The 27,740-nt window shown below is 48.1% G+C and overlaps 1 protein-coding gene across 6 annotated transcripts in view; it reads left to right on the top strand.

Annotated features, from left to right (window-relative positions):
* The window catches only part of LOC137427366 (uncharacterized), a 420,191-nt gene that overhangs the window by 316,233 nt on the left and 76,218 nt on the right, over positions 1–27,740 (top strand). For 5 of the 6 annotated variants that reach the window (XM_078778329.1, XM_078778331.1, XM_078778330.1 and 2 more), the window contains one exon: positions 85–1,939. In XM_078778329.1, coding sequence (XP_078634455.1) covers positions 85–1,775 — 1,691 coding nt within the window. In that variant the 3' untranslated portion in view covers positions 1,776–1,939. Of the gene's footprint in view, positions 1–84; positions 1,940–27,740 lie in introns of those variants that run through there. The other variant, XM_078778337.1, reaches the window with a different exon arrangement.

The raw sequence follows: 27,740 nt of genomic DNA, 5'->3' as shown, positions 1-27,740 counted from the left end.
TGCATTGCGTACGTTTGTCAGAATTATATCATGAGTATTGAAAAAAAAAAGTTTTTTACAGGTCGTGTGATGTTGTATTTACAGGTGGATCCATTGAATCTACAAGGGAGACTGCACCGACTTTTATGAATAGCGCAGACACAGGCCCGCAGGACTCGCAAACTGAAACAAAGAGGACTTTTTACAAACACAACAAAAAGAACAATGAATTGTTTGCACGTAATAATTTACACCTGGATCACAAAACAAAGAAAGATGAATGCCCATACAAATGCACAAGTTGTGGAAAATCTTTTAATCGATCATTCCACCTTACAAGGCACGTGCAAATTCACAATGGTGAATGCCCATACAAATGCTCAAGTTGTGGAAAAGCTTTTAGTCGGCCACTCACCCTCAAATCACACATGGTAATTCATAATGATGAACGCTCACACAAATGCACAGGTTGTGGGAAAGCTTTTAGTCAGTCATCCCACCTTAAAACACACATGACAATTCACAATGGTGAACGCCCATACAAATGCACAAGTTGTGGAAAATCTTTTAATCAGTCATCCCACCTTAAAACACACATGAAAATTCACAATGATGAACGCTCATACAAATGCACAATTTGTGGAAAATCCTTTCATCACTCATCCACCCTTAAAACGCACATGAGAATTCACAATGGTGAACGCCCATACAAATGCAAAAGTTGTGGAAAATCTTTTAATCAGTCATCCCACCTTAAAAGACACATGAAAATTCACAATGATGAACGCTCATACAAATGCACAATTTGTGGAAAATCCTTTCATCACTCATCCACCCTTAAAACACACATGAGAATTCACAATGGTGAACACCCATACAAATGCACAAGTTGTGGAAAATCTTTTAATCAATCAGCCAACCTTAAAATACACATGAGAATTCACAATGGTGAACGCCCATACAAATGCACAACTTGTGGAAAATCTTTTAATCGGTCATCCCACGTTAAAAGGCACATGAGAATTCACAATGATGAACGCCCATACGAATGCACAACTTGTGGAAAATCTTTTCATCAATCAGCCACCCTTAAAGCACACATGAGAATTCACAATGGTGAACGCCCATACGAATGCACAACTTGTGGAAAATCCTTTCATCACTCATTCACCCTTAAAGCACACATGAGAATTCACACTGGTGAACGCCCATACGAATGCACAACTTGTGGAAAATCCTTTCATCACTCATTCACCCTTAAAACGCACATGAGAATTCACACTGGTGAACGCCCATACAAATGCACAAGTTGTGGAAAATCTTATAATCAATCAGCCACCCTTAAAATACACATGAGAATTCACAATGGTGAACACCCATACAAATGCACAACTTGTGGAAAATCTTTTAATGGCTCATCCCACGTTAAAAGGCACATGAGAATTCACAATGATGAACGCCCATACGAATGCACAACTTGTGGAAAATCTTTTCATCAATCAGCCACCCTTAAAGCACACATGAGAATTCACAATGGTGAACGCCCATACAAATGCACATATTGTGGAAAATCTTTTAATCGGTCATCCCACCTTACAAGGCACATGAGAATTCACAATGGTGAACGCCCATACAAATGCACAACTTGTGGAAAATCTTTTTGTGACTCATCCCACCTTAAAAGGCACATGAGAATTCACAATGCTGAACACCCATACAAATGCACAAGTTGTGGGAAATCTTTTAATCGGTCAACCACCCTTAAAAAACACATGATAATTCACAACAGAGAATGACCATACAAATGCACAGTTTGTAGAGAATATTTCAATCGGTCATGCCACCTGAAAAAACACGTGGAAACCACAATGGAGAACAAGGAGATTACCAAGAAAGAGAATGTTCATGCAAATGCTAAATTTGTGTAAAATCATTCATTAAATCATGTGAGCTCATGAAACGCTTTTTATTTTGCCTTTTTATATGTAGCCGAGGCTCGTGGAAGAGATGGAAGAGATTGGGAGAAAGCCAAAAGAGCAGGGAAATATAAAAAAAGAGTTGGGCAGATTCAGGATAGACAAATAAGGATCATTGGAATGGCCAAGAAGAGGCCAGCTCAACTGCGAATGAGAACGAATCATTATTAATGCCCAAGACCAAGGACACTGCACCAATGGATTTAAAAATATGGCAGGGCTGAGTCAATCGGACAAGTATAGGTTCTGCAAGGTAGAAACAGAAATCACAAGCCACCTCCTATCGGGATGTGAAAAAACTCATGTCAGAGCAGCTATACATCGAAATGCACAACAAGGTATGTAGAGTAATCCACTGGCACATCTGCAGACATTTCAATATCCCAGTTCCACAAAACTCAGGGAAACGTGAACCAAAAGCAATCGTTGAAAACAAGGACATAATGATCACATTTGACCTGATGATTCCATCAAGTGTGAACATAGAAAACAAAGCATTGCAACTGGACATATAACTCGGGAACAAAAAGGAAAAGGTAGCATATCTGATTGAGATATCCAAGAAACCAAGAAAATGACCAAATACCAAGACCTCAAGAATGAAGTGAAAAGATCCTGGAAGCTGAACAGCTGCAAAATTGTACCAGTGATAATTTTGGCAACGGGAATGATCCCTGGGAACATTACATCCCTGGGAGCATTACCATAAACAAACTACAGTTGAAGGCTATAAGGGGCTCAGTGACGATCCTGAAAAGAGCCCTTGGAACTAAACTCAGAACAACACAACATCAGCCCATGAATCACAATCCTTCACCGAAACGGGGGTGGATACATCGCATCCTTGGAGGACTCAGTTCCTCCTTCTAAAACCCAAATTATGGAGATAACAACAAATGACACACATACAGCCTGTTATTAAGTAATATATATTTTCGGTCGGTCCGTGGGTAAAACAAATTTGGTGGAAATCCGATAAATTTGGACTAACTTACAAACTTTAAGGATTTAACGTGGGAAATGATGACCATTACAACTTTAAGTACAACCCTCTCCCCTCCTCCCTCCTTCACTTCCTCTCCCCTCCCCTTCCCATTCCCTACCCTACCTTCCCTTCCCCTCCTCTTCCCCTCCCTCAACCACCCATCCCCTACCTTCACCTCCCCTCCCCATATCTCCCTTCCCCTATCTCTCCCTTTTCTTCCCTCCCATCACCCTCTCCTCCCTCCTCTTCCCCTGCCACCCTGACGATAATTCCGTCCTACAATGCATGGTGGCAAAAGAACTGCGAAGCCTCGCGAGATCTTGGAGACTACGGCAGGGATTTTCGAAGCTGCACACGTTCTCCATGTTTTCAAAGTTGAGTCATTGTTCACAGTTGTATTTTGTCGAAACTGTATTTACAGACTTGGCATTTAATATGGAATATTTTTTTGGTGGGGGTGAACTTACTTTTCAAGATGTCTTAGAACCAAAAGTTCATTGGAATTATGTTGAAATTATTCTAGAATTTGTTGATGTGACCCTTAAAAGAAACAAAAACCACATTTGACATTTCGAAACAAATAAATTGATCCTTGAAAGTGATGTAAATTGATATCGAACTCAATTCATGGACAGTACTGTCTTAAACTTCTGTACGTTTTCCAGAAGTATCTCTTTATTTTGCACATTAGGCAAAAAATTTTTTAAAAAAAGCAAAAGTTAAATTACGACTGGGATTACGGACAGTAAAATTACAGTTCAGTACTTCGTGTAACCCCCACGAGCATTCAGGAGAGCACGTACACGTTGAGGCATGCTGTTCACGAGATTTGCCAAGGTTTGGACAGGAATCGCTTGCCATGCAGTGACAATAGCCTGCTGCAATTCATGCACAGAGGTCGGCTGCTGGTCCAAGTGGTCGATTTGATGCGTTAATTCTGCCCACAAGTTCGCTATCGGATTCATATCCGGGGACATGGCAGGCCACTCCATATGCTCTACACCACGGTCAGCAAGAAAGTGTTGGATCATGCAAGCATGATGAGGCCATGCATTGTCATCTTGGAAGACAGAGTTTCCTCGAAAGGCTGCATGAGCAAATGGAAGCAATGTTTCTTCCAGAATGACCCTGTACTTGAACTGGTTCAGGTTTCCATTCAGAACAACCAGGTCTCAGATTTGGCCCCTGCATGAAAAGCAGCCCAAACGATCACCCCACCACCTCCAGCTTGGACTCTTGGCACTATACAATCTTTGTTGTAGGCTTCAAGCACTTGTCTGTGCACTCAGACGAGGCCATCTTGACGATAGACCAGAAATCTAGACTCGTCACTGAAGATCACGTGATTCCAGTGTCCTGGCTGCCATTGACGGTGCTCTCTGGCCCACTGCAATCGGTGCTGGCGGTGTTGTCTGGTCAGGCGTGGCTTTCTCAGGGGACGCCTGGCACGATAGCCTGCTTGAACCAGTCATTGGTTGACTAGCCTTCTGGATACAGGCACATTTGTCAGTTGCTGCCACTCAGCCCTTAGCCGATTAGCTGACTTGGTACGGCCATTGCGGACTAACCGGTGCAGCTGGCGATCATCCCTCCTTGTGGTTCTGCGGGGACTTCCTGGCCTCGGTATTGGAGTCGGGACACCCCTCTGAGCATTTCGTTTCAGGATCTTTGACACCTGACTTTGAGTGATGCCATACTGCCGAGCAATAGTACACTCTTTCATGCCGTAATTTCGTAAAGCCACCACTCCATGACAAACAGCATTGTCGAGTTGACGGACCATCTCCAGAGGAAGCGGCAATAACTTTTGGAGACGTGCAGCAGTTGTTTTCCACTAATACAGAACGCAACAACCCTTGTATACCCGACTGTGAAGCCAATCATCAAATGCACCTGTCTGTACATTTTGCCACGCCACCTGTGATATAATCCTGTTGTTGACTTCTTGCTGCGACAGACAATCAGTGACATGGTTCTTTTAACAAATAAATCACCAAAGTGTAAAAGAAACTCCCCAGATTGATATACTGAGTTAAGAAAGTAAACCCAAGTCAAGAAAGAAAAAAAATGCCATATTAAATGCCAAGTCTGTATCTTTCGATGTGTGAACCTATAGTGTGTCCCTTGGAAGTTTCTCGGTGTTAATCTTTTATAAATTAATCGTTTCTGTTTGCCGCGCATGTGCGGCCTTGCCTCAGGCTTCCCCGGTCGAAGTTTGTTCCTTCCTTCGCTGTTTTTGCTAGGTTCTTAGATTTTTCCCTTCTCCCCCAAACTTCCCTGAATATCTACTCTGTCTAGCGTTTACACACCACCCCCCCCCCCACCCCCCAAAGAAGACCAAATACCAATTTTTACAAAAAATCCATTTATTTCCCATTCTCCACATGTGAAGTGTCCCATCGTGTGCTTCTGTCCAGGTGTGCTGTGCTGTCTCGCCCTGCCCCCATTATCTCATTGCCTTCCACCTTTTACCCTGTTCACGTGACTCGTGGTTGTCCCTCTCAGCTATAGGTTCTCAAAGTGGTCCCTACCGACCCTCAGTGGGCGCTGGGAACTTTCAGGGGGGCGCTCGAGAGTCCACGGGCGGTAGGGGGGCGCTGGCAATGATTTGGGGGGAACTGGTGATTTAGAGGAGCAGTGGCGATTTGGAGCGCTCATTGGGCTTCCTGCAGTCTGAACAGGTTACCCGGCGCCATTCGGCAAATTGGCCATACAATCAACGACCACATTCTTTCCCCCTCCGCATGGTTTTTATGATCACATATTCGCTGATGTCGTGTAGGTATTTTCTTGTCCATACATGCTCACGCAACAAACATGATAGTGTATGACACCAGCGAAATACTATTGGCCGCCAATGCGGCCAATAGTACAACACTAATTTTTGTCACGTGGTGCCATTTCAACCAATCGGCTTGCAAGAATCTTTTTATGCGGGATATAATACACTCTATTTGTGCTGGACTATTCAACATGCCTGGTTCAACTTTACAGCCTGGCCTTGCCAGCACAGACATTGGGCAAGGTATGAACAGTCAGTGTTCGCGCTGGTGTTAGTCTTTCAACATTTTGGCGTGTTTTATTATTCAAATTATTGGCGCTGAGGAAGCGCCTTTAGCGATTGACTTCCAGCCAGTGTAACGCTAATTCCTGTCACAGGAATTCTGAGATCATATAAGTGGGCGTGGCAGTTCCTGATTGGTTCGTGTTGGGGAACGCCTTCTCGCTGCCGACGTGACGTAAATTCGCGCACGCGCACTGGTGATTGGCGCTGAGGAAGCGCCTCTAGCGAATGACTTCCAGCCAGTGTAACGCTAATTCCTGTCACAGGAATTCTGAGATCATATAAGTGGGAGTGGCAGTTCCTGATTGGTTCGTGTTGGGGAACGCCTTCTCGCTGCCGACGTGACGTAAATTCGCGCACGCGCACTGGTGAAGCTTACTCGATCGTACTCGATCCCATATTACATGTACTTTCATTGCATACAAATTATACTTCCTCCTAGAAATTCCATGCCCGAACCTCAGCGCAATCCAAGAGGATTCACTTGTTATTATTATTATTATTCAAAAAAGCTTCACGTCCGGTCGGCCTCAAAGAAAAAGTGTCGTCAGTATACCGTTGAATACATCAAGTATGGATCCATTCCATCTCTGACGAACAAACAGTTACCGATGTGTTTGTTGTGTGGTATCACGCTGTCCAATGAAGCAATGAAACCATCTTGACTGAGCGAGCACCTGAGTAAAAAGCACAGCGATAAGGCTCGCACAGAGGTCAGCTATTTCCAATTGCTGAAAGAGAAATTTGAGAAGCGATCCACGGTAACGATGATGTTCAAAGCCAGCCAAAAGCTCGTGGATAAAGGACTGGAAGCATCGTATAAGCTGTCATTGCTCATCGCCAGATCTGGAAAACCATATTCAATCGACGAACAGTTGATCAAACCAGCTGTTGGGGAAGTGATAAAAACCGTTATGGGCCAGGATCCGAAACCAGTTCTCTCATCGATTGCGCTCAGCAATGATTCCGTGGCCAGGCGGATTGATGAAATGTCATCAGATGTAGAAGATAAGCTGTGTAGTGAGCTGAGAAGCACACACTTCGCCATCCAGGCCGGTCCAAGAGGGCAGAAGGGGGTGGTAGTCCAAAAAGGTTTGAGAACCACTGCTCTAGGCCCACTCCCCGTTGGTATTTTTCTGAATATAAGACTGTTCTTCACGGTTCTGTTTAAATATGTTTAAACTTTCCCCTGCAGTGTTTTATTCAGTGGTATATTACAACATGCTGTTTTTCTTCCTTTTTAAAAGGCTTTTTTCAATTTCCTCTCCAACTCATTCTACTTCAAAAAAATATTCAATCTCTTATAATTCTAAATCACTACATGCTCTAAATTCACATTCATTCCACCCCTCCTCCATCGTTCTTAAACGGGTTCGCTAACTTGAAAATCACAACAAACCCAAATTGTTATAAATGTTCATCTTTCATTAATCATCCACTTTCTAAACTCCCCCCTTGTCCCTCCCCTCCAAAACTCCCCCCTTGCCCCTCCCCTCCAAATCTCCCCTCTTGCCCCTCCCCTCCTGAACTCCCCACTTGCCCCTCCCCTCCCCTCCTAAACTCCCCCCTTTCACCTCCCATTCAAACCCCCCCCAACCCCTCCCCTTCAAATCTCCCCCCCAACCATCCCTCCCAAATTCTCCCCCCTCCCACCTCCTCCCCAAGGCTGCCTCCTCCCCATTTCGCCTCCCTTCTATCTCATACCTCCACCTCCCCCAACCTTCTACTTTCCTCTGCCCCCCCTCAAACAACCCCTCACTGTGCCTCATCCCATCACCATCAAACCTTTCATCCTCCTCATCCTTCCCTCTCTTGTAACTCTTCTGTAATCTCTGACACACTTTTAACTGCTCTCCCTACCTCCCCCTCTCATCCTTCATCTGACCCTACCCCTCCCCTCCCCTGTCCTGCACCCGATGCTCCCCCTCTCTCCTCATCAACGGTATGGACTTCAAACATCCGGGGCCTTAGCTCAAACCTGATTGATCTCTCCATTCAGGTTGCTTCTGACAATCCAGACTTGATCTGCTTCACAGAAACTTTCCTCCTTCAAGATGTCTCTGGATCCTTAATATCTCTTCCTGGTTACTCCCTCCTCCGGTATGATAGACCTGAGGCTCGTCCTGGTGGTGGGGTGTCTATCTTTATCAAAAACTCTCTTCCTAACTCTCCTTGCACTGCCCTCTCTCCACCCCACCCCCAGGAGTACCTCTGGCTACGGCTTCCTCTCCGCTCACACCTTTTGTTTATATGTGTTCTGTACCGTCCTCCAAACAGTGATGACTCCATTTACATTTCGCTGTCGGACAACATGGACCAACTTCTATGAACTCATCCAAACTCTCTCTCTTCCTCATATGTGGCGACTTCAACTGTCATCATGCCAGCTGGCTGGGTGTGTGTTCCTCTCTCACCAGCCATGGCACCTCAGCAAAGGACTTCTGCGACTCATTGGGACTGACACAATCTGTCAATTTCCCAACCCGGATCTCAGTCAATGGAGTATCTTCTCTTCTAGACTTGTTTATGACAAACTTCCCTGCAAATGTCTGCTGCTCTTCTTCTGCTCCAATCGGTTCTTCTGATCATGTGCTTGTTAAAGTGGATATCTCTCTGGCCATTCTCAGAGAGCCTCCTCAGCGCAGCCGAGTCTGGCATTTCACTCAGGCTGACTGGCATGGTCTGCAAGCAGCCATCAATCATCTGGACTGGTCTTCCCATCTCTACTGCCTCTGACATCAATTCTTCCTGGGAATTCTTCCAAAGCAAACTGCTCTCTCTCATGCTCAGATTTATCCCATCTCGTCTTCAGTTGTCTTACCCTTCCTCCCGTCCATGGCACACTGAATCTTGTGGTGAGGCAGTTGCCCTGAAATAACTTGCCTTTGCCTCTTGGAAGGCAAATCCAACTGAAGGCAATCTCAGTTCCTTCCACCAAGCTCGGAACAAGTGTGTGTCTACCCTCAGGAGTGCCAGGAAGCACTATCTCTCCACACTCAAGATTGAACTCTCAAACCTGTCTCCTTCCTCCAAATCCTGGTGGCGTCTGGTCAAATCCGTTTCTGGTGTTTGTACCCCCTCCATCCCCTCCCTTACCTCAAAAGGCTGCACAGATGACACCACACGTGACAAAGCCGAATGCCTCAACTCTGTGTTTGCCTCAAAATCTTGTGTCCCAAACCCTCTGTTCTCTGTTCACACCTTTCCCAGTCGGACCCAACTGCTCCTGGACTCTGTGTCCTCTCCTGACAAGGTGGAGAAGTTTTTGTCAAACCTTGACTCTGATTGTGCAACTGGACCAGACGGCATCAGCCCACATGTCCTGAAATCCTGCTCTGCCGCTCTATCTCACCCTCTCTCTGTTCTTTTCACCCTCTCGTTTGCTCAAGGTCATCTGCCAGCATCTTGGAAATGAGCAAACATTACCGCTTTACACAAAAAAGGTGCAAAAACAGATCCTTGCAACTACAGACCAATCAGCCTGCTCCCAATTATCAGCAAAGTCATGGAATCCATCATTGCTTCAGATATCAAATCCTTCCACTTCTCAAATGGCTTGATCTCTGATCATCAATTTGGATTCAGACCCTGTCATTCTACTCTGGGCATGTTGCTTCTGCTGTCTCAACAATGGATGGAGGTCCTCAATGCCAAACAGGAAATCAGAGCTGTCTCCCTTGACATATCACGTGCCTTCGGTACGGTCTGGCACCCAGCTCTGCTCACCAAACTCTCCTCCTATGGTATCCATGGAAATCTCCATTCATGGCTTGCGGACTTCCTCTCTGGTCATAGGCAATTTGTGGCCCTGAATGGATTTCTGTCATCTCTGTAATGAAATTGTGTCTAAGTTGAACCCAGGTGCTATGCTGTCTTCGACCACTGAGGGGCTTCCATAAGAACTCGGACGGACATCGCTCCGGCACATTCCTGTGACATTTATTCTGTGTGGTAGTGCATACTCGAATGGTGTGTATTGCTAGATGTTCCAGGCTTGTTTGCGCTAATTGCTAATCCATTATTACTTCTATGATTACGGTATACTGATACAATGCTTGTGGAATTCTTACAGGTGTTGCTAGAGATCGATTCTGAATTAAACCTACCATTGGGACAATGTTGTGGATCTGATTTTTACAACAATTAATTCAGAATCTTCTCTTCGTCTTGAACGAGTAACAACATGACTCACAAGCTGATACAAGTTCCAATCTTTGGCGTGGATCCCCAAGTGCCGGATTCATCTGCACAATTGCTACACTGGCTGAAGCTACTGACCAGTCACCTGGACGCGCAGGACGGACTCGCCAATGTCACAAAGCTGGCGGTGTTACACTCCAAGGTGAATCATACCGTGTACTCGACCATCTCTCAGTGCGTAACGTACGATACTGCTGTGGAAGAGATGAAACATATTTACATCAAAACTCGGAGTGTGGTCTACACCCGATACTTGCTCGCGACTCGTCGACAAGAACCCATGGAAACTATCGATCAGTTCGCTCAAGACCTCCGCCGATTACTGAAGGACTGTACTACCAAGACACGCACCCATGCAAAAGTTTGTGATGATCTTGTGCGTGATTCTTTTGTTTCTGGTATTCGGTCACCAGTCATCAGACTATCGGCTATCTCGCTTGTACAACGAAGCACAGGTACAACCTGACGCGTATGATCGACCATACGTCACTGCAGGATTAGCCCGACCAACACGACCGGAGAGAGCTTCCGCCGAGCTGGCAGATGCAGCATCTCCGTTGGAATCGGAGACACCCTAAGCACTCGAGGAACTCGACCCGGGTTTGACAGTGGCCGCTGCAGCCGGACCCAAGGCAGGAAGTAACGCGAAGTGCTATTTCTGTGGGAACCGGAACCATCTCAGGTCAGTTTGTCCGGCTAAGGAGGCGACGTGTCATTTGTGTTCAAAGAAAGGTCATTTTGCAAAAGTTGCCGTTCGTCTCGGAGCCGGCAAACTCGCTCGATGCTGAATGTGCGCCTCTCTCCGGCCGCGACACAATCGGCGCCTCGCGTGGCCTTGATTGGAATTGCACCTCACCGTGGGCCCCGAGCTGAGCGCTCGACCTTGATAAGGCTTACCGCGCCGACTAAACAAGTCGTGCTATCACAACGGTACGCGTCTCGACCGTCCTTGACGGGCATTCTTTCGACACCCAGTCCACTTCCAGGTTCGGCTTCTCGATCGGCGTACGCTGGCTTTGAATCTCCGCGCGTGGCACGAGCGCCCTCTGGCGACGGCACGATCGACCGACGATCAACTTTGACTACACGAAAGCAGGGATCTCCGCGCGTGCCACGAGCGTCCCCTGCCGATGGCTCGACCACCCTACAAGCGACTTCAACTGCACGAAAGACATTAGCTGGCATCGCATCCACACGCGAGGCTCGAGCGCCACCTCTCGACGACTCGACATCTGCAGAGCCACCTGGCCTGTCCCGCGCTGTTATCCCACTGATGATTGAAGGAAAATTTGCAAATGCTTTAATTGACACGGGATCAACTGATAGTTATGTCCATTTTAGACTTGTTCAGAAGCATTGTTGGCCGATTCTCGGGACAAAACGCAGAATTTTCATGGCTTCTCAAGGGCTATGGCTCAGCACTCGGGGGGAATGTCAACTGAAGCTTGTAATTAAGGGTCGAATGTTTCTGGATGTGCATTTAGTGGTCTTACCAGCATTATGTGCAGAAGTTTTGCTGGGACACGATTTTCTCTGGCGACATGGGCGTTTGGAAATGGAATTTGGTGGTACTGATACTCCTGCTGTGTGTGCTCTTGCAGGGATGGAAATTGAACCACTGTCGCTGTTTCCCAATATGACTACTGACTGTACTCCGGTGGCTGTTAACTTACGACACTACTCATGGGCTGACACGCAATTCATTGCTGAAGAGACTGCGCAGCTGTTAAAGGAAGGTATTATAGAACCTAGTCGGTCGCCTTGGCGGGCCCACGTTTTAGTGGTTCGAACCGAATCGCACCGCAAACGCATGGTAATCGACCATTCACAGACGATTAATCGGTTTACCCAATTGGATGCCTACCCGCTCCCGGGAATGGATTCTCTGGTATGACAGGTGGCACAGTACTCGGTATACAGCACTCTCGATCGACGTAGTGCGTATCATCAGATTCCGAATCTCCGAGGCAGATCGCATCTACACGGCGTTTGAATCCGGACAGAGGTTGTACCAGTTCACCCGGCTGCCTTTTGGGGTCGCAAATGGGGTGCCTGCTTCCAAAGGGCCATGGACGACCTCATTGCTGAGGAGAATTTAACCGATGTATTTGTTTATCTGGATAATCTCACGGTTTGTGGGTACGACAAAGAACATCATGATGCTAATCTGAAGTGCTTCCTCGAGGTTGCACACAAGTATCGACTGACTATGAACAAGTCTAAATGTCGCTATTCTGCTCGAACGATAGATCTCCTGGGGTACACCGTGACCCATGGCTCTATTGCTCTGGATAAGGAGCGTCTGCGACACCTTGCTCGACATGGCTCCGCCCCGCGATCGAGCTTCTTTGAAGCGTGCTCTCGGGCTATTTGCTCATTACTCTAAGTGAGTTCAAAATTTTTCCGAGAAGCTTCGTCCACTTGTAGATTGCGATGCGTTCCCCATGAGTCGCACTGCTAAAGCTGCTTTCCATGGCCTGAAGTGCGACATAGCTGGCACCGCTGTGTCGACGATAGACGAAAATAAGTCCTTTGTTTTGGAAAGCGATGCATCAGACCACGTGATAGCTGCTACACTCTCTCAAGGGGGGCGACCTGTGGCTTTATTTTCAAGGACTCTCCCCTCCGTGGAATGACAACACTCGTCTGTTGAAAAGAAGGCATATGCCATCGTCGAGTCGATCCGGCGTTGGCGTCCATATTTGCTCGGTCGATGTTTCCAGATCATCACGGATCAACAGAGTGTTGCCTTTATGTATGACATGCAACATGCTCAATGCATTAAGAATGAGAAAATCACTCGCTGGTGGATTGAACTAGCCGATTTCTGTTACAAAATCAAATATCGCGCTGGAGGGATAACCTCGTTGCAGATGCTTTATCACGGCCTGCGGTGTGTTTGAGTCTCACCTCCTTTGAGGATCTGCGCATCCTTCATGACACCTTGTGCCATCCCGGCGTGACGCGTTTAGCTCATTATGTGCGCAGCCGTAACTTGCCCTATTCAGTTGAGGATATTCGTCGGCTCTGTCGCACCTGTTCCGTATGCGCTGAACTCAAACCTCGTTTCTACAACCCCCCGATGGGTATGCTGGTCCAGGCCACTCGGCCGTGGGAGAGATTGGCAATGGACTTCAAAGGACCCCTCCGGCTTCACCGGCTTCGAGTAGTCCTCGTTATCTGCTCACGGTCGTTGATGAGTTCTCCAGATTCCCTTTCGCTTTCCCGTGCAGCGATATGTCTGCTGCTACGGTTATCCGGTGTCTGCGCAACTTGTTTTCTATGTTTGGGAATCCGGCCTATGTGCACACTGATCGAGGCGCGGTGTTCTTAACCCAGGATGTGAGACACTTCTTGCTCCAGCATAATATCGCTTCTAGCTAAGCTACTCCGTACAGGCCTCAGGCAAATGGACAGGTGGAACGATTTAATGGCATCATATGGAGAGCCGTTACTCTGAGCCTGAAGTCCCACGGACTGGAGCTGGACCGATGGGCTTTGTCGCTACCCAGGGCGTTAAGTTCGATCAGGACTTTACTGTGCACCGCTACTAACCAAACTCCCCACGACCATATGTTTCGTTACCCGCGTCGTTCGGGGAGTACCCGTCCTCTGCCGGGCTGGCTTGCTGAGCCCGGACTGGCCTATCTCAAATGCGCGGTTCGCACAAGTAAATATGATATGTTGATTGTAGATCGTAGGTCCTATCCAAAGGGCTTCACTCTTCTTCCAGTTAACCTGGCCTGAACAAGCCTGACAATATGTCTTTAATGCCTGAGCCACCGCAGTGACATCAGCATTTTTTTTTAATCAAAATAAAAACATCATCTGCATTAGCAGAGACTTTTAGCGGTGTGGTAAAATTGATCCAGTGAAGCCAGAAATGTGCGTACGTAATTGGAGCAGAAGAGGTTTGATGGCAAGAGAGTATAAATGTCCAGATAGCGGGCAACCTTGCCATACTCCCCGCTGCACAGCAATGGGGCAACACAATACTTGATTAATTTTAAGAACACTGGATATATTACAATACAAAAGCTTAACATACGAGATAAAAATAGGCCCAAAACCGAAATTCTCCAAAACTCTAAAAAGGTACATGTGGTCAATACAATCAAAGGCTTTTCCTTGGTCAATAAAAAAACAGACAAACATACTTGTTAAAATTGTTACAAAACTGAATGGTATCACGGATAAGAAAGACATTATAAAAAATAGTACGTCCAGGGATACAAAAGGATTGATGTTCTCCTATTAGTACATTCATAAAAGGTTTCATTTGATTGGACAAGGCTTTGGCTAAAATTTTATAATCTGTACATAAAACAGAAATAGGATGCCAAAACTCTACAAGTTGAGTGTCTGCTTTCTTAGGAATTAAAGTGGTGACTGCTCTCCGGCAACTCCACAGCAGTTGTCCTTCCTCTAAACATTCATTCAAGACCTGCAGTAGGTGAGATCCAATGGCGTCCCAAAAACATTGGAAAAATTCGCTAGTCAGCCCATCCAGTCCAGGGGCTTTATCAGGTTACAAGGCCTTCAAGGCAGCGGTGAGCTCAGGCAAACTAAGAGGATCCTCCAACTGCTGCTTCTGATCCTAAGCCAATGTTGGAAGGTGAGAAATAAGTTCAGATATTGCCTCCAGGATAATGTCGTGCCACATAAACCGTTGCTTAAAATGTTTCCGGGCACATTCCCTGATTCTGCCATCTTCATAAAGGAGTTCCCCCATCATGCAGCAAGCGTGTAATCACTAACGAAGAGGCCCCCCTTTTAAGGCTGAAGAAGAATTTGGTTGGAACATCAAGGTCATGTATGTACCTCATCTTCAGGCATAAGAAAGCATTTTGTGCTCGCCTTTCAGATATGGAATTCAGCAAGGCCGTTTTTCCATGAATTTGCTGCCTCATTTCCTGGTAGCTCACACTTGCGGTTCCCTGGAACTGTTCCTGCAATTCCGGGATTTCATCTTCAAGTAAGGTTGTGGTTTTTTTTCGTCTTGAACACCATACGCATGATATTTCTGGCTGATGTGTGGCATGAAAAGTCTGATGTGCGTTTTGGCATTATCCCACCATTGTCTGAGGTTTGGGAAATTCCCTTGGGAGGCAACCAGGATATTCCAAATTTCAGGAAAAAATTCCTTAAAGGTACTATCATCAAGTAAATTATTATTAAATTTCCAAAAAGCACTCTTGCATTTCGGGAAAGGGGCAGAAATTTTGAGAAATATTGCGTTGTGGTCTGAGAATCCTGATGGGCATATTTGGGATGACAGAACAAGGTGTTTTAGTGGAGGGTTAACATAAAACCTGTCCAAGTGAGCAAGTACAATATTATTCTGAATGCATCGACACCATGTGTATTGCCTGATTGATGGGTGCTGTGCCCGCCATATATCTGTGAAATTCATTTGTTTTAAAATTTTGGTGAGGGGGGTTGTGGGGCAGGATGGGGCTCTGCACTGTTCATGTCTAGCTGGGGTTGGAGGGTGCAATTAAAATCTCCACCAATACAAACATGATTGTCTTGGTCTTTTAGGGCATTTTGGCTGTCGAGGGAAGTTAGGTGTGTCCCAAGGTTATTTTAAAATCTCGCCGAGCTACAGGCGTACTTGGGGCATAGATATTAAAAATAGTATAAAATTTTCCACAGTAGTGGTATTCTAAGGATGCCAGAGATCCCTTTTGTATTTCGTTAATTTTAAGCAATGAAGGGGAAAACGAAGGCCTAATAATTATTGCTACACCGCCTTTACGGGAGTCACTGTTACTAAAAAAAGGAAAGGCCAGGGAAGAGCCTATGCCACTCTGCGACACAGCGGTCGTTGGCATGGGTCTCTTGTAAAAGGGCAATGTCAACTTTCTTCTGTAATAAAAAATTTCTTACTTGAACTTTACGGACAAGCTACATCCTTCGTTAATATTCAAGCTACAAATCGAGAAACTCATTACAACTACAAGGAGGAGTGACAACCATTAAATTTTTTGATAGCCGTTCATTCTTAGCTTTTTGTATACACGTCTTTGACCGGTGACATTCGGAGGAATTGAAATTAAAATCATTGGGCCGTTTTATCATCAATCTAGTGGAATGTATAAAATTAGGTAGCTCTGGAAAAAGGTTCCTATGACAATATTCCTTTTACGGAATGTGCCCTAAAGAAACCTTTTTATCTCAGAGGGAGGGATTGGAGGGGTTCCTTCTTCTTTAAAACCACCACATTCACTAACTGAATCATCTATATCAGATGACTCAGATGTTGTGTCATACTGGTTTTCATCATTTACTTCCTCACCATCATCACATCCCTCCACATTATCGGATGGAACATAGTCCATTGAGGGAGGGGGTGGGGAGGCAGGGGAATCAGCCATCTTCAGGGGGGGAGGGAAGTACTAATTTTTGCGGCTCAGCCATATCAGTTTCTGGGTCAGTCGGCAAGGGCGAGAATTCATCCACATCTATGTCCTCCAATACAGATTACAGAAAAACGATTTTCCGTGACGAGGGACAAATCTGGGGCAGGGGGGAGGGGCTGTCGGTTTTCAGTTGTGGGTTTTTGTCCCCCGTCGCACCGCGGAGCGAAAGGGGGACTATGGTTTTCCCCTCCGTCTGTGTGTGCGTCCGTCCGTGTGTGTGTCTGTCCATGCGTGCGTACGTGCGTGCGTATGTGAAGGACCGAATTCTAATCTGGTGTGTGTGTGCAACCCACGTCAAAATCCAAGATGGCCGCCACCATATATATGTCTGAAACTTGTGAGCGAAATATCTTGAAAAATAAGCGAAGTACCAACTTCTAATCTGGTGTGTGGGTGTATCTAGGCACAAGGAAGAACGCTGTTGAAAATTGGGTCGCCACGTCAAAATCCAAGATGGCGGACGCCATGTATGTCTGAACCTTGTGAGATGAATATCTTGAAAGATAAGCGAAGTACCAACTTCTAATTTGGTGTGTGGGTGTATCTCGGCAGAAGGAAGAACGCTGTTGAAAATTGTGTCGCCACGTCAAAATCCAAGATGGCCGCCACCATATATATATGTCTGAACCTTGTGAGCGAAATATCTTGAAAAATAAGCGAAGTACCAACTTCTAATCTGGTGTGTGGGTGTATCTAGGCACAAGGAAGAACCCTATTGAAAATTCGGTCGCCACGTCAAAATCCAAGATGGCCGCCGCCATGTATGTCTGAACCTTGTGAGATGAATATCTTGAAAAATAAGCGAAGTACCAACTTCTAATTTGGTGTGTGGGTGTATCACGGCATAAGGAAGAATGCTATTGAAAATTGGGTCGCCACGTCAAAATCCAAGATGGCCGCCACCATATATATGTCTGAACATTGTGAGCGAAATATCTTGAAAAAAAGCGAAGTACCAACTTATAATCTGGTGTGTCGGTGTATCTAGGCATAAGGAAGAACCCTATTGAAAATTGGGTTGCTACGTCAAAATCCAAGATGGCCACCGCCATGTATGTCTGAACCTTGTGAGCGGAATATCTTGAAAAATAAGCGAAGTACGAACTTCTAATCTGGTGTGTGGGTGTATCTAGGCATAAGGAAGAACAGTAGATGATAAATGTTGTTCCTGGGACAAACCCATTTAACATGGGAAATCCCTATCTAATGTCGTTTACCCCCCTGTCTTTTCCCACTTTTGGAAAACACCCCTATTAATCCAAAAGACTCAATGAGCCTTTTGGCCTTTTGAACCATGAGCTTATTGGCCTTATGAGCCAATTAATCTACTTGGGCTAATACATAATGAAGATATTAAAGCGCGGTGCGACGCGCGCTCCTTGCTTACCAAGAAGGAAGCGGACAACGCGGGTAAAACAAAAGAGTCTTTATTGACAAGAGGTCACTGTAGCACTCGCGTGCTCCGGGCTGCGCGCCCGGTGTATATCCTGAGGCCACGCCTACCCCTCGGCGTGGCCGCCGCCCACTTGGTGTGCGGAATGATGTCACCACACCAGTGAGCTTCCGTGTCCGCCACACGCCCCCCCAGAATTCCCGCGCACCTGGAGGGCCAGTTTGCGGGGCAAACGGATGACCCGGCCAAAGCGCCCTCTGGCGACCGGCGGCGTCCTGGGTGCAGGGATGCCAGCTGGGATGCCCCCGGCTGTACCTGGGATGGGTGCCGGACCGGGGGGCGGCGTGCCGGCGGTGCTGGGTGGTGCCGGGGGTCCGGCCGCAGGGGGGCGGCCCCGACGTGGGGGCCGAGCCACCGGCGGTAGGTGGTCCACGTCGAGGTGGGCCGGCTTGAGGCGGTCTATGGAGACCCGGTCAGGAGTGCCGCCGATGTCCAGGGTGAAATGTTTCACCCTGGTCTCCAGCAAGCGGAAAGGCCCGTCGTACAGGGGCCGCAGTGGTGTCCGGTGGGCGTCGTGCCGGACAAAGACGTACTCCGCGATGCGGAGCTCCGGGGCGACGTGTGTAGGAGGGTGCCCGTGGTGCGCCGTCGGCACCGGGGTGAACCTCCGGGCGGTCTCCTGCAGCGCGGAATGCTCCTGCGCCATGGACCATGGTGCCGTGGGGTCGGGGAGGAACTCGCCCGGCACCCGCAGCGGTTGTCCAAAAACCAACTCCGCCGCGGAGGCGCGCAGGTCGTCCTTGGGCGCCGTCCGGAGGCCTAGCAGGACCCAGGGGAGCCTGTCGACCCAGCCGCCGTCGCGGAGGGTGGCCCGGAGCGCGGCCTTCAAGGAGCGGTGGAAGCGCTCGCACAGGCTGTTGGCCTGGGGGTGGTAGGCCGTGGTTCGGTGCAGCTGGACCCCGAGCCCCCGCGTGACCGCCCCCCAGAGCTCCGAGGTGAACTGGGGGTCCGCGGTTGGATGAGATGTCCGAGGGGGTGCCGAACCGGGCGACCCAGGTGGCGATGAATGCCTGTGCGACGTCCGCCGCCGTCATCGCCGCCAAAGGCACGGCCTCCGGCCACCGGGTGGTGCGGTCCACCATGGTGAGGACATGGGTGAAACCCTGCGAGGGGGGCAGAGGTCCCACCAGGTCCACGTGAACGTGGTCGAACCGACGTTCCGGCACCGTAAACAGGGCCAAGGGGGCCTGGGTGTGTCGGTGCACCTTTGCGCGCTGGCACGCGAGGCACGTCCTGGTCCAGCCGCGGACGGCCTTCCGGAGGCCATGCCAGACAAACTTGTCGGCGACCAACCTCTGGGAGGCCTTCGTGCCCGGGTGGGACAGGCCGTGGATGGTGTCAAAAACCTGGCGCTGCCAGCCTGCGGGCACGATGGGGCGAGGCCGCCCGAGGGAGACGTCGCAAACGAGGGCTGTGCCCACGCCATCGAAGGGCACCTCAGTGACGCGGAGGCCCGTGATGGCGGTCCGCAGGGCCTGGACCCCGGGGTCGGCGGCCTGGTCCGCCGCCATCCGGGCATAGTCGATGCCAAGGTGGACTGTGTGGGCGACGGCCCGGGAAAGGCAATCGACCACTGGGTTGTCCTTTCCTGCGACGTTCCGGATGTCCGTCGTGTACTCGGACACGGCCGCGAGGTGACGCTGTTGCCGGGCCGACCACGGCTCGGCAACCTTGCCCATCGCAAAAACCAGCGGCTTGTGGTCGACGAAGGCCGTGAACGCACGGCCCTCGAGCAGATGGCGGAAGTGCCTGACCGCCAGGTGAAGCCCAAGCAACTCGCGGTCGAAGGTACTGTAACGGCGTTTGGGCGGGCGAAGCTGCCGGCTGAAAAACGCCAGCGGTTGCCAGGCACCACGCACCCATTGCTCGTACACCGCGCCCACCGCGTAGTCCGAGGCGTCGGAGGTGAGGGCGATCGGTGCATCGGGCGCCGGGTGCGCGAGCATGGTGGCGTTGACCAAGGTGAGCTTCGCGCTTCCGTGTCCGCCACACGCCCCCCCAGAATTCCCGCGCACCTGGAGGGCCAGTTTGCGGGGCAAACGGATGACCCGGCCGAAGCGCCCTCTGGCGACCGGCGGCGTCCTGGGTGCAGGGATGCCAGCTGGGATGAGCTTCGCGCCTTCACCTCAAGGTGAGCTTCGCGCCTGAGAACGTCGCGTCCATCTGCTCGGTCCAGGTAACGTCACCTTTGCCCGGCTTCCCTCGAAGGGCCTCGTGTAAGGGGCGCAGGAGCTGGGCGATGCGGGGCAGGAACCGATGGTAAAAGTTTACCATGCCCAGGAACTCCTGGAGCCCCTTGATCGTGCGGGGGCGCAGAAACCCCTTCACCGCCTCCACCTTGGCCGGTAGGGGGACGGCCCCGTGCCTGGTGACGCGGTGCCCCAAAAAGTCGATGCCGGTGAAGCCGAACCAGCACTTGGCGGGGTTCAGGATAAGGCCATGCTGGCCCAGGCATTTGAAGAGCGTGCAGAGGTGATGAGGGTGCTCTTCGCGGGACGCGCTGGCGACGAGGATGTCGTCCAGGTAGACGTACAAAAAATCCAAGCCGCGCAAGATGCTGTCCATTAGGCGCTGGAACGCCTGGGCCGCATTTTTCAAACCGAAGGGCATCCGAAGAAATTCGAAAAGCCCGAATGGCATGATGACAGCCGTCTTCGGGATGTCCTCCGGCCTGACAGGGACCTGATGGTAGCCGCGTACGAGGTCCACCTTTGAAAAGGACAGCCCCGCCAAACGGGCGGAGAAGTCCTGTATGTGGGGGACGGGGTAGCGGTCGGGGGTGGTGGTGTCGTTGAGGCGCCGGTAGTCCCCAAACGGTCGCCATCCCCCGCCGGGCTTGGGCACGATGTGGAGCGGGGATGACCACGCGCTCTCGGAGCGCCGCACGATGCCGAGCCGCTCCAGCGTAGCGAACTCCGCTTTAGCTACGGCGAGCTTCGTCGGCTCGAGGCGGCGTGCCCGGGCATAGACCGGTGGCCCGGCGGTGGGGATGTGGTGTTCCACCCCGTGCTTGATGGCCCCCGCCGAGAAATTGGGCCGCGTGAGGGCCGGGAAACCCGCGAGGAGGCGGGTGAATTCGTCCGCTGCCGGAAGCGTACAGATGAACCTGGCCAGAACCGAACCGCTCAGCAAGCCGCTCGATGAGCCGCTCTGTGAGCTGCTCAACGAGCCAGGCAGCGCGCACGCGAGCGAGCTGAACGTCTCAGCCTGGACAAGCCTTCTGCGTTTTACATCCACCAGTAATCCATTAGCACATAAGAAGTCCGCGCCGAGCAGTGCCATGGGCACCTCGGCCGTAACGAACGACCAACGGAAAACCTGCCCTCCGAACCGCAGAGAGAGACAGCGTTTTTCGTACGTGCGTATAGACGTACCATTGGCCGCAAGCAGCGCAGGACCTCGGCCCGCGGTTTGCTTGTCGGACGTACCGGCAGGAACGACACTCACCTGCGCTCCCGTGTCGCACAGGTAACGGCGCCCAGACAAGGTGTCCGTTATGTACAGGAGGCTGTTTGAATTGCCGATGCTCAAAGCCGCCACCGAGCGTCGGCTCGCCCGTTTCCCGACCTGCTGAATGAGCACGGCGGGCGACACTGCCGAGCCTCGTGGCCGAACTTGGCGTGGAAGAAACACCAGGTGGGCGGCTGCGGCGGTGGAGGCCGCGGTTTTCTTTGCGGCGGCGGCGGTGGTGGGTGTGGCGTGGCGGTGGACACAAGGTGCGGTGCATCAGGGAAAGCCTTGGGAGCCGCGGCGACCGCGCCAAGACTCGCCTGCGTGTCCAAAGCCACGTAGTACTTGTCGGCCTCGGCAGCGAGCGCGCGGGGTTCCGTTAAGGCGGAACCGTCCAACGCGAGGCGGACCCGTGCCGGCAGCTGGCGTCGAAATAATGCCCGGAATAGGGCGTTCGGGTTTTCATCACCCTTGAGCGCCAGCATATGATCCATACGGACCGACGGTCGCATGTCCCCGAGGTCGGGGAGGTCCAAAAGGTGATCGGCCCGTGCGTCCACCGGAAGGCCGAACATGGCGAGGAGGAGAGTCTTGATCGCCTCGTACCTGTCGTCGGCCGGTGGGGTCCTCAGGACCGACACGACGCCGGCGGCCGTGCTGGCCCCGAGGGAGGCGACCACGTGGCAGTAACGTGTCTCGTCCGCCGTGATGCCTCGAAGCCTGAACTGGGCTTCGGCCTGCAGGAACCAGATCTCCACCTGAGCTTCATTGCTACCGCGTTGGTTGCCATGTCGGGTGGTCAGCAACGGCTGACCAGAACGTCGGAGGGTCACCAATTAAAGCGCGGTGCTACGCGCGCTCCTTGCTTACCAAGAAGGAAGCGGACAACGTGGGTAAAACAAAAGAGTCTTTATTGACAAGAGGTCACTGTAGCACTCGCGCGCTCCGGGCTGCGCGCCCGGTGTATATCCTGAGGCTACGCCTACCCCTTGGTGTGGCCGCCGCCCACTTGGTGCGCGGAATGATGTCACCACGCCAGTGAGCTTCCGTGTCCGCCACAATATTTTCATTGAGCTAGGGCTGAATGGTAAACCCATCTTGATGTACCAGGCTGAACACTAACAGCTTGGAACCAATCCTTCATTGAACCTCCAAATCTCCATTCACTTACATGTAAATTTTCCTCTCACCATCACTTTTCTTCATTTCCCCTTAACACCCCTATTCCTTCCCCCCTTGGTCTTATGGGCCTTTTATTCTTACTATCAATGATCATTGTTGTTTAGTAGACCACTCAAACAATGATCCTACGAATATTTGCTCCCTCTCACCCCCCTTGAGGACCTATGATCCTTCTAACCTTATGGACCTATGATCCTTCTTCTACTATTGACACTGAGCCTTATACATATCATCTGGCAGATCATCTAGTAGACCACTCAAACAATGATCCTACAAATATTTGTTTATGCGTAGGAAATAATTTAATTCTCCAACAACTCTCTTCACCATCTAATATATTAACAAAGTATATGTTTGAGTTTGGTTCTTTATTAAGATATTTTAACTGAGTTAAAATAAAATGATAAACCTCCGTCAATGTCCTTGTCTGAGCGCTTCCAGTGCCACACACTTTTTGGTCGGCTCTGCCCACTTTTTCTTAAGCCCCGCCCACTTTTTGGTAAGCCACGCCCACTTTTTGCTAAGCCCCACCTATTTTTGCTAAGCCCCACCCACTTTGTTAAGTCCCACCCACTTTATAAACTCTTCAGCATTGTATCATTTCCAGGTAAGACATTACATCATTTTCAGGGAATTTCCATCACATCATTTCCAGTTAAGACACGCCCAGGTTTGCCCAGGGAATTTCCACAGGAAATGACACACACCCAGCCCTTCTTTTAAAAGGCACCGACCACACAGGCTTTTTCAAACACGCTTTCTGCTTCACTTGAGAATGGACTACTATGCCGAAATGGAATGGGATAACTTTGCTATTCCTTGGAGTCCTACTACCTGTGTAGAACTCAACCTTCAGATTGATGAACTGGACTCGAACCTATAATTATCAATGGAGGTAAGTTTGTTTATTAATTAATTTATTTATTTATTTATTTATTTAATTAATTAATTGTTTAATTATTTATTTACTTTTTTTTTTTTTTTTTTTGTTTTTAGATGAGACTCATGTAAGAGTTAACAAAGTTAATTTTAATATTCATAGAGCTTGATTTATACAAATAAAAATATTGTATTAAATTAATACATTGTTATTTTCTTTCACAGGAAATTGTATCTGAGATACGAAATGAAAATTCTGCTTTTAACACAACTTGGGATGAAGTTATTTTTTTGTTTGAAGACATTTTGAACAACCAAGACCCCCAGAACGAGTTCTACCTTGATGACCCAGCCAAAGAGTTATATCTTGGAGATCCACAAAATCCTGAAAAAGAGTTTTACCATGATGATACTTGTTGTGAGTTATCAAAACAAAACCCACTGAACAAGTGCTACCTTGATGAGCCAGAATACAAGTCATACATTGGAGACCCACAAATTTCTGAAAATTGGGAAAGGGGAGTTCTCCCTGATGGTCCGCAGTTATACTATGTGAGACACATCATAGAAACCCTAAAAAATTGGGAAACGGGAATTCTCCCTGATGGTCCGCAGTTATACTATGTGAGACACATCACAGAAACCCTAAAAAATTGGGCAAGGAGAGTTCTCCCTGATGGTCCGCAGTTATACTATGTGAGACACATCATAGAAACCCTAAAAATTTGGGAAACGGGAATTCTCCCTGATGGTCCGCAGTTATACTATGTGAGACACATCACAGAAACCCTAAGAAATTGGGCAAGGAGAGTTCTCCCTGATGGTCCGCAGTTATACTATGTGAGACACATCATAGAAACCCTAAAAAATTGGGAAAGGGAAGTTTTCCCTGATGGTCCGCAGTTATACGATGTGAGACTTATCACGGAAACCCCCAATATTTCTGAAAATTGTGGTTCTACCTTGGAGACTTGGAAAGATGGTTATATTTTTGGAGACGCGGAATGGGGGTTTTGTTTTGATGACTCGGAATGTGATACCTATCTTGGAGGCTCAACAGGAATGTGGTTATACCTTGGGAACTTGGAAAGTTGGTTTTATTTTGGAGACTGTACCTGTGGGGTCCATCTTGGAGACTCTTTGCATTCTAAAGCAATGATCAATGTTCTTTGTTTAATGACGCTTGATTTAAGCAATATCAAGAAAGTTCGAGGAAGAAAATGCTGGAAAATTCTTTCTTCCCATTTCTACTTCTTCAAACTTGAAAGCCTTGAAAGACAGAATTGGCAGAAGAGGAAAAAAAATAAATGAAATACGTATTTAAAAAAAAAAAAAAAAAAGATTATATTAGGGTGGGATTTTGAATGTGAGGGTTAGGGATGGGGTTGTGTTAGGGTGGGATTTTGAATGTGAGGGTTGGGGTTGGGTTAGGGATGGGGTTGGGTTAGGGTTGGGGTTTTGAATGTGAGGGTTAGGGATGGGATGGGTTGGGTTAGGGATGGGGTTGGGATGGGGTTGGGTTAGGGATGGGGTTGGGTTGGGGTTGGGATGGGGTTGGGTTAGGGATGGGGTTGGGTTAGGGATGGGGTTGGGTTAGGGATGGGGTTGGGTTAGGGATGGGGTTGGGTTAGGGTTGGGGATGGGGTTGGGTTAGGGTTTGTATATTATTATGACTCACTCACACATTCGGTTAAACCCCTGATGGTTAAATCCCACACTCCCTTCAATCCCACTCCTCCCTCCAGGTCTTCAAAACAGCTGTTCACCACCATCTCTTATCTTCCCCCATCCCTGGTGTTGGGCTAGCGGCTAGGGTGCCGGTTTAGGATACCTAGGGTCCTGGGTTCGAATACCGGTCTAATCGCTGAATTAACGCCAGGGGGGTTGACTCAGCCTGTTCATGCCTTCCGAGGTCGGAAAATTGAGTACCAGTTCACTGGTAATTCCCTGCTTGTCGTTAAAGGCGGCAAAAAGGGTTGGCGTCAGGAAGGGCATCCGGCCGTAAAACATTGCTTCAAAAAGGGGACCGAAAAACAACAACAACCACAGTTCCCGAAAAAGGCCAACCCCCGCTTGCGGGGAAAAATGGCCTCTAAAGGTGGCCTTTTACTCACACATACACACACACACACAAAGTTAAGCCCCAACTGAAAAGTTGAGGGATTCTGTGTTTGGGGTTCACAGATCTCAAGAACGTATCCCCATTACATTTTATTACTTGCAAAATCGAAGATTTTTCAAGTATATTGGTCGGTTGTGTTTGTGACTATCTGTTTGTTTGCTTGCTTGTTACTTGCAAAATTGAAGATTTTTCAAGTACTGTATATTGGTCGGTTGTGTTTGTGACTCTATCTGTTTGTTACTTGCAAAATCGAAGATTTTACAAGTATATTGGTCGGTTGTGTTTGTGACTCTGTCTGTCTGTTTGTTTGTTTGTTTGTCACCGGCCTACAGGTCACAATTTTCAACCGATCTTCACCAAACTTCAACAAGTGGTAGAGTTGGTCAAATGCCAGAAGCCTATTGTTTTTGGGGTCAATAGGTCAAAAGGTCAACATAGGCCAAAGGTCACCAACTTTGCTAAATTTCTAAAATCCTCAATTTTCATCCGATTGACTTGAAATTTGAAGACCACTTGCATATCTGGTCATTGAATTCAACCACCAAGAATTTTTGAGGTCAACATAGGCCAAATGGTCAACATAGGCCAAATTTCTAAAATCCTCAATTTTCATCCAATTGACTTGAAATTTGGAGAGGACTTGCATTGAATTCAACCACCAAGTATTCTTGAGGTCAACATAGGCCAAATGGTCAACATAGGCCAAATTTCTAAAATCCTCAATTTTCATCCAATTGACTTGAAATTTGAAAAGGACTTGCATATCTCGTCACTGAATTCAACCACAAATTATATTTTAGGTGAACATAGGTCAAAAGGTCAACATAGGCCAAATTTCTAAAATCCTCAATTTTCATCCAATTGACTTGAAATTTGAAGAGGACTTGCATATCTGGTCAGTGAATTCAACCACCAAGTATCTTTGAGGTCAACATAGGCCAAAAGGTCAACATAGGCCAAATTTCTAAAATCCTCAATTTTCATCCAATTGACATGAAATTTGAAGAGGACTTGCATATCTGGTCACTGAATTCAACCACCAAGTATTTTTGAGGTCACCATAGGCCATCATGTCACATTGAAAACTTTTGGGGGAGGGCGTATTTTGCAAGTATCGTGCTACGCATGACGTTTTCTTGTTTGTTTGTTTGTCACCGGCCTACAGGTCACAATTTTCAACCGATCTTCACCAAACTTCAGCAAGTGGTAGAGTTAGTCAAATGCCAGAAGTCTATTGTATTGGGGTCAATAGGTCAAAGGTCAACATAGGCCAAAGGTCACCAACTTTGCTAAATTTCTAAAATCCTCAATTTTCATCCGATTGACTTGAAATTTGAAGACCAATGCCATATCTGGTCATTGAATTCAACCACGAAGAATTTTTGAGGTCAACATAGGCCAAATGGTCAACATAGGCCAAATTTCTAAAATCCTCAATTTTCATCCAATTGACTTGAAATTTGGAGAGGACTTGCATTGAATTCAACCACCAAGTAATCTTGAGGTCAACATAGGCCAAATTTCTAAAATCCTCAATTTTCATCCAATTGACTTGAAATTTGAAAAGGCCTTGCATATCTCGTCACTGAATTCAACCACAAATTATATTTTAGGTGAACATAGGTCAAAAGGTCAACATAGGCCAAATTTCTAAAATCCTCAATTTTCATCCAATTGACTTGAAATTTGAAGAGGACTTGCATATCTGGTCAGTGAATTCAACCACCAAGTATCTTTGAGGTCAACATAGGCCAAAAGGTCAACATAGGCCAAATTTCTAAAATCCTCAATTTTCATCCAATTGACATGAAATTTGAAGAGGACTTGCATATCTGGTCACTGAATTCAACCACCAAGTATTTTTGAGGTCACCATAGGCCATCATGTCACATTGAAAACTTTTGGGGGAGGGCGTATTTTGCAAGTATCGTGCTACGCATGACGTTTTCTTGTTTGTTTGTTTGTTTGTCACCGGCCTACAGGTCACAATTTTCAACCGATCTTCACCAAACTTCACCAAGTGGTAGA

Source organism: Myxine glutinosa, chromosome 5 (genome assembly GCF_964187855.1).
Source record: "Myxine glutinosa chromosome 5, kmMyxGlut1.1, whole genome shotgun sequence".
In the NCBI taxonomy this organism is placed as follows: Eukaryota; Metazoa; Chordata; class Myxini; order Myxiniformes; family Myxinidae; genus Myxine; species Myxine glutinosa.
The sequence above is the reverse complement of the archived record's forward strand: the minus strand, read 5'-3'. Positions and strand labels throughout refer to the sequence as shown.